The 17,607-nt window shown below is 43.4% G+C and overlaps 1 protein-coding gene across 1 annotated transcript; it reads left to right on the top strand.

Moving 5' to 3' along the window:
* The first annotated feature begins 14,489 nt into the window (after nucleotides 1-14,489).
* Nucleotides 14,490-15,950, top strand: LOC101587528 (phosphoglycerate mutase 1-like). Its single transcript, XM_012514178.2, is given in 1 exon segment — nucleotides 14,490-15,950. A coding segment is annotated over 1 exon segment (765 nt). The 5' UTR covers nucleotides 14,490-14,492; the 3' UTR covers nucleotides 15,258-15,950.
* The last annotated feature ends 1,657 nt before the right edge of the window (nucleotides 15,951-17,607 follow it).

Below are 17,607 nucleotides of genomic sequence, written 5' to 3' on the forward strand. Positions count from 1 at the left end.
TTAAAGCTTGCCTGGTAAGCGCAAGTTAAATCCCCAGTTCCGAAAAAAAAAAAAGCATATGAGAACACACACGGGGGTCTGGCCAAATAGCTGAGCAGATTAGAGCTCCTGCAAGAGGTGTAGGGGTCAGGGGTTGGATCCCCAGGCCTGCAGTACTGGCCCCACCCCCGGAGCACACTGAGACAGCAATTGAGACTGAGTGGGGTGGCACACAACTGTAATTCCAGCTCTTGGGAGGCTGTAAACAGGAGAATCACTAGGAGTCCGATCTAGTAGTGAGACCCAGAACACCCTGTTGACCCTTTCCTAAAATACAACAATAAAAAAAAGAGGGGGCCTGGGAGATGGCTCAGTGGAATAAGCACTTCCTTGGCAAGTGCAAGGACCTGAGTTCAATCCCCGGTTCTGCAAAAAAAAGAGAGAGAGAGAACACATGGGTAGGTTATATGCAAATACTATATCATTTCACATAAGAGACTTGAATACTGTTTGGTTTTGGTAGCCCTTGGCTCCTTGGTCCTGGAGCCAGTTCCCCAGGAATATAAGGGATTATAGACTCATGGACAGTGGCAAATGTTTGGTTGATTGGGCTGGGGCTTGGAAGGAAAATATTAGAAGATCAGAGACAAAAGGGTCTGAGGTAGAGCTGTGTGGATGGATACGTGACAATGAATCTGATGTGTGACAATCTTTGTATCACATGTTACTGCCCACCAGAGAGCATACACTAAGAAGGTTTTGAATAACTAAGAACACAAAATGGCCCAGCCAGTTGACCAAAGCCAGCTCCTGTCATCAGCCACCTAGCACTGGCACTAAAGGACCAACAGCATGGACTCCCACATGGAAGCTGATATAGCTAATACTGTTTGGCCAAATGTCCAGCCTTATAGGAACTAAGACAAACACACAGCTCTGGATCTGGTACCATTCTTTCAGGAAACCAGTTTGACCAGAGTGAAACCTTTCCATCCTGGAAGGGGCCGAGGTTCTTCTTCATAGGAACAGACATGTATTCCTCCTTTCCTACCCATAGGGTCTCAGCAAACCACATTATCTAAGGGGTTGTGGGGTATTTCAGCCACTGTCATGAACCCTACATAACTATACCAGACCAGAGACCTATGACTGTAATGTTGATAGGTCATATGCTGTACTACGCCATCCAGAAGATGCTCCCTGATTGGGTGGGGGCAGCCTTCAGAAGGCACAACTGAAGCTGAACCCCAAAAGATGGTGTGCCATTCTGCAGAAATGCAAAGATAGAGGTGCCATCCTCTTGGGCATAGAACATGCATTGAATCACTATAACCAGAGTGGTGCTCAGGAGCCCCCTTGTGTCCTCTAACAGTTACAAATTGACACTCTGCCACGGATGTGTAGAATTACACTAGAACTGATGAGACAGATTACTGACATGGGTGACCATAGCTTTGCTTTCTGTGTTCGATGTTCCTTTTTATTTTTTTGACACAGGGTCTCACTATGCAGTTCAGGCTGGCCTCAAATTTGAGGTGGTTCTCCAGCCTCAGACCCCTGAGCGCTGGGATTACAGGCATGTGCCACCATGCCTGGCTCCTTCCTAGAAATGTATCATATCAATTCTCTGACAATTGACAATTATTTTGTATTGAAATAGGTATATAGGCACACATAAATAATTCTAATTGTACATATGTCAATTTGTTGTATGTTTTCCTCCCATTGGGTTGATGATTAAGATATTTTTCCTTTTGAAATAATTTTACACTTTCAGAAAAATTGAAAAACTTTTTTTTTGCCTTGATATATTTAAGAGTATGGGGGCTGTGGTATAGATCAATGGTAGAGCACTTGCCTATCATTCCCTAAAGCCCAGCATTTAATCCTTAGCCCTACAAAGGAAAGAAGGAAGAAAGGAAGGAAGGAAGGAAGGAAGGAAGGAAGGAAGGAAGGAAGGAAGGAAGGAAAGAAAGTAAGTATACTTCCAACAATATCCCATCACCCACTAGAATACTTCAATGTTTATCTCCTACAAGCAGCAGCAGAATTCTCTTACACAATACAATCATCAAAACTGGGACACCGACAATGATACTTTATACTATAGTCTTACCAATAGAACCCATTCAAGCTTTGTCAATTGCCCCAAGAACGTCCTTGAAAAAGAACCCAGCCTGGGATCACACATTGCTCCTGCTTTTCATCCCTCTTTAGTTTTCTTTAGTCTGGAATAGTTCCTTAGTCTTGCCTTAACCTTCATGACGCTTTTGAAGATAACAGGCCAGTTATTTTGTAGACGATCCCTTGATCTGGGTATGTCTGATGTAACCTTATATCCAGAATTCAAGTCATGCACATGTGACAGAAAAAGCACGCAAGTGATTCTCTTCTCCCCGTTGCATCCTGTCAGGTGGTGCCTAATTTCAATCTGCTGCAATACTTAGTGATGTTAACTTTTGTTACTTGATTTACTTAAGATTGTGTCTCCCAGCCATTTTAGTAACCAGCATATAAGATCTGGGTGGCTGCCTGTTTTAGAATGTTACCACTCCAGTGCCTGTCAGAGGCCAGATCTATGAAGTACAAACATATATAAATATATTAGATCCATTTATATAAAGTGAAAATCATGAATTCACCCCTAAGACCTCCTATTCCAGGCCAACACCAGAGGATTAATTCTACTTTCTGCACTACTGTGTTTATTATTTGTCCTTCCGGGTTTTTTTTTTTTTTTTTTTTTTTTGGCAGAACCAGGGATTGAACTCAGGCCCTTGCACTTGCCAGGGAAGCGCTTATTCTACTGAGCCATCTCCCAGGCCCCTGTCCTTTCATTTTTAATAGAGAGGAACTTGGGTCCCATTAGCCATAACATTATTTGATCAGTCTCTTGCTTTGCTCCTCCATAAACACTCTTCTCTCCCTGAACTCTGATATTCCCAGCTTTGTGGCCGCCACCATCGCCCCCACTTCCCTACAGAACCCTCCTCTAACATCCTCCCTTTCACTTCCTCCTCCTCCTTTTCCAATGCCCCACTACTACTACTACTACTACTACTACTACTATTTTTTTTCTTTCTTCTTCTTCTTCTCCTTCTCCTCCTTCTCCTTCTCCTTCTCCTTCTCCTTCTCCTTCTCCTTCTCCTTCTTCTTTTGTATTTAGTACAGGGTCTACAGGGTGTCATTACACAGATCCGACTCTAGTGATTCTACTGTTTTCAGCCTTCCAAACACTGGGATTACATGCACCTGCCACCATGTCCAGTCTCAACCGCCATCTCAGGGCGCCCTGCGGGCAGGGCCAGCAGGCATGCGGTGGGATTGAACCCCGATCCCCAGCTCTGCCTAAGCAGGTGCTTTAATCCGCTGAGCTATCTGGCTGACCAATGCCCCACTCTTGATGGCCACCATGATTTTCCTCCTTATTCTGCCTGGGAAGTCATGAAGTGGGAGATTTAAAAGTCAATGCAAGGGGCCAGGGAGATAGCTCAGTAGAATAAGTACTTGCCTGGCAAGTGCAAGGTCCTGAGCGTAATCCCCAGTACTAAAAAAAAAAAAAAAAAAGTCATGCACACTCCAAATTGCAGCTATGATGAAATCAGCATGAGGACCAGATTAATAATGTTCTGAACTTAAACTGGAGTTCTAAAATTACCAGCTGAAATCACCATTTTTCTTGCTGAATTAAAATTTCATTGTTCAGTACCATACAGCAACCATTGTTTATTTAATCCCTATTACTTTGTTTAGTGAAATTTTGTATGGTTTCCAGTGCTGTTTTTTTCTATTACTATTTTGTATTCTTTAAAAAAATTTCGGGGTGAGAGAGATAGCTTGATGGTCTAAGTGCCTGCTTGGCAAGTGTAAGGACCTGGGTTCCATTCCTGATACTGCATATCGCGCTGGCCACTGACACTGGGAGTTATGGTGCACACCTGTAATCCCAGCACTGGGGAGGCTGAGAAAGGAGGATCACTATGAGTCTGAGCTGTGTATCAAGACCCTGTACAATAAATAAATAAATAAATAAATAAATAAATAAATAAATTTGGGGCCAGGGATTTAGCTCAGTGGTGCAGCACCTGCCTGGCAAGTGTGAGGGCCTAAGTTCAATTCCCAGTACTCATTCCTCCTGGTTTTGGGCCTGCACTGCACACCCAGCACTGCATGCCATAGCAGGGATTGAACTTGGGTCCTTGTGCTTGCCAGAGAGGCGCTTAGAGCTCTGAGCTATCTCCCCAGCCCAATTTATGTATTCTTAAGTCAACTCTATGTTGATGTAATTATGGTGGCTTTGTATAGCTTCTGATATTTGGTACTTAATATGCTTTTCCTTTTTTTTTTTTTTTTTTTTTGGTGGAACTGGGGATTGAACTCAGGCCCTTGCACTTGCCAGGGAAGTGCTTAGTCTACTGAGCAATCTCCCCTGCCCCTGTGCTTTTCCTTAACCATCAGCTTTTTTTTTTTTTTTTTTTTTTTTGGCGGAACTGGGGACCATCAGCTATTTGCAGGTATGTTATTCCTTCCAAATGAATTTTAAAGGGCTGGTCAAATAGCTCAGTGGATTAAACCACCTGCAAGCAGGTGCAGGGCCTGGGGATTTGATCCCCAGGGCCTGCTGTGCTGGCCCTGCCCCCGGGGGACACACTGAGATGGCAATTGAGACTGGAGGTGGTGGGTGTGCCTGCAATCCCAGCTCTTGGAAGGCTGTAAACAGGCAGATCACTACGAGTCTGATCTAGTAGTGAGACCCTGAAGACCCTTCCCTAGAATACAAAAAACCAAATTAAAAAAAAAAAAAAAAAGAAGAAGAAGAAAAAAAAAATAAAAGAAAAGAAAGAAAGAAAGAAAAGAATTTTAAGTTAACTTAGCCAAATTTGAAAGAAATTTATTGGGATGACAATTAGAATTTTAGGGCTGGGGGGCTGGGGAGATGTCTCAGTAGAATAAGCGCTTGCCTGGCAAGCGCAAGGGCCTGAGTTCAATCCCTGGTTCCACAAAAAAAATAAATAAAAAAGAATTTTAGGGCTGGGAAGAGGGCTCAGTGGAATAAGCGCTTCTCTGGCAAGTGCAAGGGTCTGAGTTCAATCCCCAGTTCTGCCAAAAAAAAAAAAAAAAATCAGAATTTTATAAATTTTATATAAATTTGTAGAGATTAAATATGGACATCCAAGAAAAAACAATAAAAGCCACACAATGCCTATCTCATTTTGTTTATTTATCTAATATATATTTTTGAATACCTATTACATGACAGGCATTGTTTTAGATGTTGGAGATACAACTGTAAACAAAATATGTTCCTCCTTTTAAACAATTGTTTACTTATTTATTTTGAGATGGGTCTCACTATGTGTAGTTGAAGCTGGTCTTGGACTTACTGTGTAGACCAGCCTAGACTCAAACTCTCAGCCACCCTCCTGCCTCAGTCTCCTGAATGCTGGCATTATAGGCTTTCACCACCACTCCCAGCCCTCCTTTTCTTTTTCTTTTTAAGTTTACATTCTAACAGGGGGAGAAAGGCAATCAGCAAAAATACACAATGTATGTTTTACTATATACACACATTTCTAATATATCCATATTGATATCTTGGGCTGGGGAGATAGCTCAATAGAATAAGTGCTTGCCTGACAAGCACAAGGTCTTGAGTTCAATCCCCGGTTCAGAAAAAAAAAAAAAAAAAAAAAAGTTGATATCTTACAGTCTAGTAAGGAGAGGTAAGGGATATATATATATATATATATATATATTTCTCTTTTCATATCCATATTTAGAAGTATTACATCTGGAAAAAAATAGCATCAGGGATGGATGTTTGTTGTCATTATTACCTAAACAATATATCTACTTACGTAGCATTAACATTGTATTATGGTATTTAAAATACAGGAGGGCTGAGGAGATAGCTCAGTAGAATAAGTATTTGATTCCCAGTACCACAAAACACACACACACACACACACACACAGGAAAACGTCTGGTATGCGAACACCACACTCTTTTATATAAGGAGCTGAGCACCTGCTGGTTTAGGTGTCCTGGAACCCATCCCCCATGGATACCCGATTCCCCAAGGATGACAGTGTGTAACAAGTAAACAAACACAACACGTCAGGCATTGTTGCGCAGCTCACAGCAAAGCCCGTTGAGAAGACAGCGTGTTCAGAGGAGGGCTGTTACAATTTGGAGTAATAAGGTCAGGAAGCGCAAGCAAGCATCCGACCAGCGTGGACAGAGCAGAGAGGAAAGGATTTGTGCTTAGCAGATGGGGACAGAAAGGTAGACGGGTGAGGGGAAGAAGGACTACCAACAAGAGTCATGGGACCACAGTAAGAACTTTGGCTGTGAGAGAGAAGGGAAGATCATTTTGGCCAACAGCAGTGGTAACAGGGAGGCGCAGAGAGGTTGAAGGAAGAGTTCTGCTGTGCCTGGCTCAATGCCTACCTAGTCCACCAGAGGGCGCTGTCTCAGTCCTAGTTTTACTGATCTGGGACAGCAAGGCCTTTTCCTCAACACTGTGATAAAGTATTTTGGATTGTACACGGGGCTGTGGTGTGCCCTATTTCTAGATTAATGTGGCACACGTGCCATTGTCCACCCTGCACAACGGTATCATCTCTGCTCTGGCTTCCCTTTGCTTCCCACAGCTTCCGGTCCGGTCCGGTCCTCATTAACCCATCGGCCCATGCAGACACCAGCGAGGGTACCTATGTGGTCTGGGCACTCGGGGAGGTGTGGTCAGGCTCAGGCTCAGGCTCAGGCTCAGGCTCAGGCTCAGGGTCAGGCTCAGGCCCTTGCGCTTGCCAGGGAAGCGCTTATTCCATTGAGCCATCTCCCCGGCCCCATTATTTGTTTTTTACTTTGCTCTTTATTTATACTTTGGGTTTCTCCGATAAGACAAATGGCTCAAATTACCTTTAAAACCTATAGTGGTGACAGAAAAAGAAAATGGTTAAAAAATTTAAGATAGGGGCTGGTGAGATGGCTCAGTGGTCTAAAGCACCTACTTAGAACAAGCTTAGCAAAGCACAGGGACCTCAGTTCAATCCCCAGCACCACAGGCCAGCCAGCCCCGCCCCCTGGTGAGCTGAGCTGCCCCCCCCCCACAAATAAATAAAATTAAAAAATAAAAATAAATAAAAAAGGAAAAGATGGGGCTGGTGAGATGGCTCAGTGGTCTAAAGCACCTACTTAGAACAAGCTTAGCAAAGCACAGGGACTGCGGTTCAATCCCCCAGCATCACATGCCAGCCAGCCCCACCCCCTGGTGGGCTGAGCTGGCCACACACACATAAATAAATAAAATTTTTTTAAAAAAGGAAAAGGAAAAAAAGATAAAGAAATTTGAGATGTCCAATGGAGTTTACAGCAGCACTGCCCAGTAAAACTATAATACAGTGGGCTGTCGAGATAGCTTGGTGGTCTAAAGCACCTGTTTAGGCAAGTCCATGCAGGGACTACGGTTTGATCCCCAGCACCACAGGCTGTGCTCCACCCCCAGGGTGGGCTGGGCCGGCCACAAAAAAAACCAAAAAAACAAACTCTAATGCAAGATATATCTATATCTATATCTATCTATCTATCTATCTATCTATATATATACATATAATCTTGGGTTTAAATATACACAACTGGGTGTGGTGGTGCACACCTGTAATCCTAGTAAGAGGATCACCAAGAGTTCAAGACTAGCTGAGGCTACATAGTGAGTTCAAGGCCAGCCTGGACTACATAGCGAGATCCTGTCTCAAACAAAGAAACAATGCAATAAGACAACCCCAGTGATCACTGCAGAGTTCAACAGGTCACAAGGGTGGGTTTGGCTGGGTTCTCTGTGTGGGACCCCACCAGGCTGAAATCAAGGCATTCACTGGGCTAGGCTCTTGTTTGGAGGTGGTGGGAAAGAAGTTGCTTCTAAATTAATCTCGGTTAGCAGGATCCACTTCATTGTGGATGTAGATCTGAGACCCTGGCTACATGCTGGCTGCAGGCAAGGGTCTGGGAGCTGATGAGTGTTGTAGAGCTGCTTGGAGGCCTTCTCATGGCTCTTCCTCTTCAGGGCTTAGAGTCTCTCCAGCTTCTGCTTGTCTACCACACCATGGGGAAAAATCTGTACTTCTTGGGGCTCCTGCTTCAGTACAGCCATCCAGGTGACCTCCCTTTGCCTTCTTTTTTTTTTTTTTTTTTTTCTCCTTGCCTTCTTGAACAGACCCACAGGAGTGAGACCCAGCCTCAAAGGGAGAAGGAGGAGATTATACACAGGTGAGGCTCACTGGGAGAGTTTGCAGAATTTTGCCCACTGTGCCCAGTTGATCATTCTAGTTAACTGGAAGTTAATGGCAATTCCATTTGTTTTTCCTGTATTTTAGGGAAGGGTCTATAGGGTGTTCAGGGTCTCACTACTAGGTCGAACTCATAGTGATTCTCCTGTTTACAACCTCCCAAGTGCTAGGATTATAGGAGCGTGCCACCATGCCCAGTCTGGCAATTCCATTCTTCCAATTGCCAAGGCTAAAATAGTGGGTGTCGTTCTTGTCCTTTCATTTGTCTTCACACCATTCTGATTTGTCAGCCAACTGTGTCAGCCTTACTTTCCAAACATGTTAAAAAATCAAGCCCTGGACTGGTGAGATGGCTCAGTGGTCTAAAGCACCTACTTAGAACAAGCTTAGCAAAAAAGCACAGGGACCATGGTTCAATCCCCCAGCACCACATGCCAGCCAGCCCGCCACCTGGTGGACTGAGCTGGCCACACACACACACACACACACACACATAAATAAATAAAAAATTTTAAAAAAAAATTTAAAAAATCAAGCCCTTAGCACAGTCCACTGAGCTGTCAGGCAGCATCACTTGGCAACTTTCTTTCTTTCTTTCTTTCTTTCTTTCTTTCTTTCTTTGTGTGTTTTTTAAAAATATTTATTTATTTGTGTGTGTGTGTGCGTGTGTGTGTGTGTGGCCAACTCAGCCCACCAGGGGGCGGGGCTGGCTGGCATGTGGTGCTGGGGGATTGAACCGTGGTCCCTGTGCTTTAGCTAAGCTTGATTCTAAGTAGGTGCTTTAGACCACTGAGCCATCTCACCAGCCCCTTCCTTTGTGTTCTCACTATTTAGTTCAAGTCAGTCTTGAACTGACCATGTAGCCTAGGCTCATCTCAAATTAGCAGTGATCCTTTTGTCTCAGCTTCCTGAGTGCTGGAATTGTATATGTGTACCACCACACCCTACTAACCTGTTCTCAATACAGTAACCTGGGAGGTCCTAATGTCACATATGCCAGACCATGTAATTCAGCACTCTTCAGTGAGGTCTCCTTGTAGAAGAAAAACCAGGCTCATGGGCAGGGTATAGCTCAAGGAGAGAAAGCTTAGATAGCTTGCAAGTGTCCATGGGTTCAATCCCTTGTACTGTAAAAAAGAAAAGCCAAAACTTTTGTTTGTATGTTTGTTTGAGACAAGGTCTTGCTAGGTTGTTCAGGCTGGCCTTGATCTTATTATATAAGCTAGGCTGGCCTCAAACTCAGAGTGATCCTCCTGGCCCAACCTCCCAAATGCTAGAATTGTGTGTGTACCACCACGCCTGGCAAAGCCACTACTTCAATTAGTTAAGGAATATAAGGTTCTTCTTTGGTCTCCTTGCTAGCCTGGAGACCTCACATCCTGTCATGCTTCCTTGCCATCACTGTAGCTTCAGAATTCACCTCCTCAAATAAGTCCCCAAGTTCTTTAGGCTTTTATCCTTGTTCTTCTCTTTGCCTACACTGTTCTTCCTCAAGATAGCTGCATAGTGAGTTATCTTACTTCGTTCAGGTATTAATTCCAAATTAGCCTTTCAGGTAAGGTTTTTTCATCCCCCACTCTCATTTCATATCCCCTACCCTACTTTAGTTTGTTTTATTTTATTTTATTTTTGGCAGAACCGGGGATTGAACTCAGGCCCTTCCGCTTCCCCCTGAAGCGCTTATTCCACTGAGCCATCTCGCCGGCCCCTATTTTGTTTTATTTTATATTTTTCTTCCTTAGTAGTTTTCATTATACAATTAATTTTTTGTTTGTTCGATTTTTAAACGGGATTGAACTCTAGAGTCTTCATACTAAGCTACATTCCCAGCCCTTTTGATTTTTTTGAGACAAGGTTTTGCTAAATTGCTGAAGCTGGTCTCTGGCTTGAAACCTCCTCAGTCTCCCAAATGGCTGGGTTTACAGATGAGCCCTGTTGTTTCTGGCACCACCTTTTCCAATTTTACATCTTTTTTCTTTTGCTCATTACTGTGTCAACAGAGCACATGGTAAGTGCCCAGGACTGTTTGGTGAGTGAAAAACGGTATTTGATGTTCCAGGGAGATGATGGAAGTTAAGCACTCTCTGGTGTTTGTATTGTCTGAAGGAATGTAGTGTCATTGATTAACTTTAGACTTTGCTCAGCCACATGTGATTGGGAGAAGGGTAACTGCTAAGAGGACAGAATAGGACAGTGGCTTCAATATCCCTGGGAAGGAAAAGGCAAAAAAGAACATTTGACTGAGCCAGTGAAAGGTAGGAATGAAGAGAACGGAGCAAAGAAAAGATATGATAGAAAACACAAAGCTTCTGGATTCCTGGAGAACAATGGCAGATGCCTAAATCCTTTCACAATCCTTCAAAACTCATAAGGATCAACAGAGAAAGCAAATTAAATCACCCTAGCCCTCACCTACAAAATCACAGAGACAGAGAATGCCCCCAAGCTCAATTTACATGTAAATGGAGAGATAAATATCTGGAACCCACAGAGCCGGCTCTAAAGCGAAAAGCAAACAGTGTCGGGGATGGTGGCAGGAAAGCGCCTGGGTCCTAGAGGTGGCCAAACACTGGCAGGAGCTCAGATTGTGCCTGGAAGGAGGAAATTCTATGTAGAGAGAGGAAAGATGGAGGACAGATTCTGAGACCCAGTGACTCAGAGTGCTGACCCCTGGGTGATCAAAAGAAGCATTTGGGCAAATTGGTGGCATATTAAGAAAATCTCAAAAAAAAAGAAAAAAAAGAAAAGAAAAGAAAACCTCAATCTATTTATAAATAAACACTGCACAGGGCTGGTGAGATGGCTCAGTGGTCTAAAGCACTTACTTAGAACAAGCTTAGCAAAGCACAGGGACCACGGTTCAATCCCCCAGCACCACATGCCAGCCAGCCCCGCCCCCTGGTGGGCTGAGCTGGCCACACACACACACACACACACACACACGTGAGCGTGCGCGCGCACACACACTCACACATAAATAAATAAAATTTAAAAAAATATTAAAAAAAAAAAAAAAAGAAAAATACCCCTACAAACTATAGTCACATATAACCCGGTGAAGAGAGCCATCTGGTCCTTCCAATGTTAACAGCCCAGGAAGAAGAGCAGATCATCAGCAACTTACCATCACAAAGCATCCCAATGATGCTGACCCAATGCTTGTAAGAAAGGTATTTGTACTTGAGAAAAGTCCCGATGGAACTGTAACAAAAGAGTTGGATCACCTAGGATAGGAATTTCCTAAAGGGCTTCTAGGAAACAAGGAAGACTTTTTTAAAAAATGTAGATAATCCTATCACTGTTCTCCCCAGTTCCCCTCCACTTCCTACAGTCCCTCCCTCAGGGGGACATACAGACATACAGAACAATCAGGTTAAAAGCAAACCTCCTTCTTCCCCACCCTTAAGGAAGCCAAAGTACAGTGATATGAGGTTATATCCACAAACAATGCACTTTTCTGTCACTAAGGAGACAGATCCAGAACATCCTACCCATAAACGCAGTACTCATATAGCCTTTAACATATTTTGCTCTTGAAAGAATTAAGGCAGAATGTGTTAGACAATGGTGTCCAAGGCCTTTACACACTTGGTTGCTTAGATAACATAATTCAAGTCTTCCAAATGGCACAAAGTGATGTGACCCATCTTATTGGCATGTGTCTACTATCTACACAATTCCTACATTTTGAATCACAATTAAAGACATTCATCTCAGAACAGCCACAGAGTAATCAAGATAGTGGGGATGACAACCTTAAAGCAGTTACGCAGGAAATGCTATCTGGCACAGGACAATATGCTGACTTAAAGGTCCAGGCACGTGCCCCACCTCTCCTTTTCATGCAATGCAAGGAGCTGCTATATCACACATGGATTTCTGTACCAGAAGATGGCACACCTAGTAAATCCTTTACCCAGGGGCCAGGGAGATAGCTCAGTAGAATAAGCACTTCCCTGGCAAGCCCAAGGGCTTGAGCTCAATCCCTGGTTAGGCAATAAATAAATAAATAAATCCTTTACACAGATACTCCAGGGCCCCAGGGAAACTTATACCCAATTTGTAGCAAGGTTGCAAGAAGCTGCAAATAGGCAATTTTCAGGACAACTTGCCTTGGGGTTAATAAGGCAAATGTAGGCCACTCACCTGGCTCAGCTCACAGTGCTCACCTACTTCCCACAACTCTCAGTCATTACTCCTCAAGCCATTCCTCCTCCACTGAATAGAACTCAGGTGTGGCCCTGGGTCAGTCTCTTTGTTCCAGAAAGCCATCTTCAAGGCTGAACTTATGGCCCCTTGGCTCCCCAGTAGTTATACATATGTTTTAGTATCTTTACTTTTGCCGTGGTTGCACTGGGAGTGGCAGATTGGAATTGATTTAGTGGGATTCCAATAACAACATATCTTTGGGATCACAAATATTGACTTCTTGGAACTAGAGGAGAACTTGGAGGGGACTCCTACAGAACTGGTTTTCATTTTCTTCCTTTAAGGAAAGTTTCACAGGATTCTGTGACTACAATCCATAAATCCTGGACAACTTTCTGAAGCTATATTAGCTCTTGAGCCATAGCATAAAGGAAAAAACAAATGGATTCTTCTAGAAGTGGGATTCCTATTGGCAGGATAAGATGGGAAAGGAAAGGTATGAGAGCCATTAGGTAAACTCATTAATAGGGTGAGACTAGCTCTCAATCTCATTTTATGACAAAATAATAAGAATATTCAGTATGGTGATAGGTAGATTGTGTAGCAACTTTCCTTACACCCACTGTGTTTCAAAATCATTTGATTCAGCAATTCTAATATCAGACATGGTAAATATCAAATTAAAACTGATTAGAAGAGGCTGGGCATGGTGATGCATGCCTATAATCTCAGCATATGGGAGACTGAGATAGGATGATCCCCATGAGTTCAAAGCCAGCCTGGGCTATATAATGAGACCCTGTTTCAAAAAAATTAAAAGAAAAAAAGAAAAAAAAAAAAACCAAGGCTGGGGAGATAGCTCAGTGGTCTAAACACCTGCCTTGAAGTGCAAGGAACCAGGTTCCATCCCCAGGACTGCATGCCATGCCAGACCTGAAACTGGGCATGGTGGCATGCACCTCTAATTCTCAGCAATGGTGAGGCTGAGACAGGAGGATCACTATGAGTCCAAGCTGCATAGTGAGATCCTATGCCAAATAAATAAATAAAAGATTAAAACAACAACAGAAAATCCTGAACCAACAAACAAATAACTAGAAGAGACAAAAAAAGGTTACTACATACTAGTTAAGGGAACAATTCAACAAGAAGAGATAATATTGATAAACTGTAAGGTTTTTCATTTGGCATACATGAAAGGAGAGAAATAAAAGAAGCCTGCATTGCTTGGCAGCCTTAGAGGGCTGCTTAAAGAGAAGCAAGGTACCCTCAGAGGAGAGAGTTGAAAGTGAGGTTTTTTTTTATTGTGTTGGACTAGAGGTGGAATTTACATGGCCAGGCGAAGCATCAGTAGCTTCACGTAGGAAGAGGATTGGAGGGTTGTTGGCACTTGTGGAAAAAGGAAACCAAGAGTCTATTTGGGGACTAGAAGAAGAACACGGAAGTTGGTCTGGGAGTGAAATGTTGTTTTGGGACCAAATGCCATGTTGGATCACCTGCAGACCCTGGCAGAGTTCCACATGGGCAGAAACCCATCATAAACATGTAGAATATGCATCAGATACTAGAGCACCTATCTTCATACAACAAAAACTGTTATAAATTAAAAGATCAAATGAACAACACAATCATAGTAGATTTTTTTGTTTGTTTGTTTTTTTATTTTTATTTTTTGCAGAACCAGGGATTGAACTCAGGCCCTTGCACTTGCCAGGGAAGCGCTTATTCCACTGAGCCATCTCTCTGGCCCCCATAGTAGATTAAAAAAAAAAAATTTTTTTTTAATATTCCCTTTTTCTTTTATTTATCTATTTGTGTTTGTGTGTGTGTGTGTGTATGTGTGTGTTTGTGTGGCCAGCTTAGCCCACCAGGGAGCGGGGCTGGCTGGCATATGGTGCTGGGGGATTGAACCGCGGTCCCTGTGCTTTGCTAAGCTTGTTCTAAGTAGATGCTTTAGACCACTGAGCCATCTCACCAGCCCCCGCCCCCATAGTAGATTTTAACACCCTACTTTCACACACTGAAGAAAAGACCAACGAAACAAAAACCAATAAAGACTTTATCGCTCCCGTTGCCATGGCCGCCTATAAGCTGGTGCTCATCCGGCACGGCGAGAGCACCTGGAACCTGGAGAACCGCTTCAGCGGCTGGTACGATGCCAACTTGAGCCCGGGGGGCCACGAAGAGGCGAAGCGCGGCGGGCAGGCGCTGTGAGATGCTGGCTACGAATTTGATATCTGCTTCACCTCAGGGCAGAAAAGAGCAATTCGGACCCTCTGGACAGTACTGGATGCCACTGACCAGATGTGGCTGCGGGTGGTGAGAACTTGGCGTCTCAATGAGCGGCACTACGGGGGCCTGACTGGCCTGAATAAAGCAGAGACGGCTGCCAAGCACGGCGAGGCCCAGGTGAAGATCTGGCGGCGCTCCTACAATGTCCCACCACCCCCGATGGAGCCTGACCACCCCTTCTACAGCAACATCAGCAAGGATCGTAGGTATGCAGACCTCACTGAAGATCAGCTGCCTTCCTGTGAGAGTCTGAAAGACACCATTGCCAGAGCTCTGCCCTTCTGGAATGAAGAAATTGTTCCCCAGATCAAGGAGGGGAAAAGGGTGTTGATTGCAGCCCATGGCAACAGCCTGCGGGGTATAGTCAAGCATCTGGAAGGTCTCACTGAAGAAGCCATCATGGAGCTGAACCTGCCAACTGGTATTCCTATTGTCTACAAGCTGGATAAAAACTTAAAGCCCATCAAGCCCATGCAGTTCCTCGGGGATGAAGAGACCGTGCGCAAAGCCATGGAAGCTGTGGCTGCCCAGGGCAAGGCCAAGAAGTGAAGACCACCAGCAGCCTGCGCCCCATCCCCCCACCCTCCACACCTCTCCCCACCTGTCACACTGACCACATCTGTAGGCGTCCTGTGTTGTAGCTGCGGATGGGGACTAGTGGCTCCCATTTCCCTTTTAGCATTTCGGCTCCTGCACCCACTTCATTGATAGAATCTAGTCAGGACAGGACCTCTAGGACACAAGCTCTAGTTCTCAGTCCAAGCCCAGGGAAGGCTCTTCTTATCCGGGAGAGCTGAGAGGTAGTAACTGTCTAGTGCTTCTGCTTTGTTTACTAAGGACCTGCTTGAGTAGGGGACAGGGATAGCCATGCCAAGGCACGACCAGTGAGGAGCGGCCTGAGCATGCTGCTCCCCAGAGCCAGCCCTGCGCTCTTCTGTAGTCCAGTCAGTCAGCGAGCCCTTGACATTCCAGTGAGAGATGAAGGTAACCTGCTTGGTGACTGAAGTACAGTTTCTTCCCTCACCCTAGAGGAGCTGGCTCCAGAAGGTTGGGCTTAATCCTGAAGTAAGTTTATGTGTTCAATTTTTCTACAAAAGAAAAATTATATGAACACCCTTCTGGGGCTTCTAGTGGTGGTTGGATAGTTCCACATGTGGTCAGCAGAACACAAGCCATTCCTCACACCAGTACAGGACGAGCTCTGGCCCCTGTAGGGTAGGAGTGCTTCCTGCTGTGTAGCTTAGGCTCCCTCTGCGTTGTTTTGGTGGCAGTGAAAACGCCTCCTGACCACGTCTAAGTGCGTCTCACAGTGTCTGATTTCTGAATCATGTTCCAGCGGGCGTGGCCCCGCCGCATGGGCCAGCACACATTTGAGCATAACTAAGTCTTTTTCCAGATCAGTGTAATAAAGGAGTGATGTGCAATTAAAAAAAAAAAACAATAAAGAAATTTCAGAGCTGAACCACACTCTTGAACTATGGACTTAATGGGTATATAGAGAAAGTATTCCACCTCTCTACAATACAGTCAACATTTTTTTTCAGCAGCACATGGTACTTTTTCCAAAATAGATCACCTCATAGCCCACAAAGCCTGCTTATGTAAATATAAAATAAAAATTACCTATGCATGCTATCAGAACATTCTGCAATGAAAATAAAAACCAGTAACAAAAAGTCTTTTTTTTTTTTTCCCCAGAAAGTCTTGAAAAGGCAAAAGCTCCTGGAAAATTAACAACATACCCCTAAACAACCAATGGAACACAAATAAGAATTTTTAATCAAATAAGAATTTTTTTAAAAATTTCTGGAAATTAATGACAATGATGGCACAACTCACTGAAACCTCTGAGACACTATGAAAATTCATTGCAATCAATGCTTATATTAAGAAAACAGGGCAAGCTCATATAACCCTATGAGAAATCTGAAGATACTTGAGAAACAACAACAAACTAGACCCAAAACAAAATTAAGGAGGGAAATTATAAAGATGAGAGTATAACTGAGACAAAAAAAGTAAAAAAAAAAAAAAAATCAACAAATTGAAGAGATATTTTTATTTATTTTGAAGAGCTGGGTTTTTTGTTTTTAAAAATAAATACAGGGGGTTGGGGAGATAGCTCAGTAGAATAAGCACTTGCCTGGCAAGCACAAGGGCCTGAGTTCAATCCCCAGTTCCGCCAAAAAAGAATACAAATATAAATAAATAAATACAGGGTCAGAGAGGTGGCTCAGCAGTCTAAATGCTTAGGCAAGTGCGCAGGGATCGAGGTTCAATCCCTGGTGCTACATGTCAGGCCAGCCCTGCCCTCAGGGTAGGCTGAACCTGCAACTAAAAAAAAAGAAAAAAAAGATAAGCCCCTAGCCAAATTTATCAAGAGAAAGTAAGAAAAATCTCAAATCAATGAAATTAGAAATGAAAAAAGTTAAATCATAACAGATACTATAGAAATCCAGAAGATAATAACTCTTGAAAAATTGTATTTCTATAAATTAGCAAGTTTTGAAGAAATAGACAGATTTCCAGGTGAATATAAACTTCCAAAACTAACCCAAGAAGATATAAATATGCTTAACAATCCAATAGCAGCTAATGAAACTAACACAACAATAAGCAATCTACTGGGTTCACTGCTGAATGCTACAATATCTTTAAGGATGTTACATCACCAATACTCCTCAAGCTCTTCAAAGAAACTGAAAGGGATGGAGTACTCCCAAACTCATTTTTAGAAGTCAGTATCACCATGATCCCCAAAGTGGATAAAGACCCAACTAAAAAAGAAAAATATATGTCAATCTCCTTAATGAACATAGATGCAAAAATGCTCAACATGATATTACCAAATAGAATGCACCACATTATCAAAAAGATCATCATGGGCTGGTGAGATGGC

This window comes from Octodon degus, unplaced genomic scaffold (genome assembly GCF_000260255.1).
Source record: "Octodon degus isolate 3935 unplaced genomic scaffold, OctDeg1.0 scaffold00026, whole genome shotgun sequence".
NCBI classification, from domain to species: Eukaryota; Metazoa; Chordata; class Mammalia; order Rodentia; family Octodontidae; genus Octodon; species Octodon degus.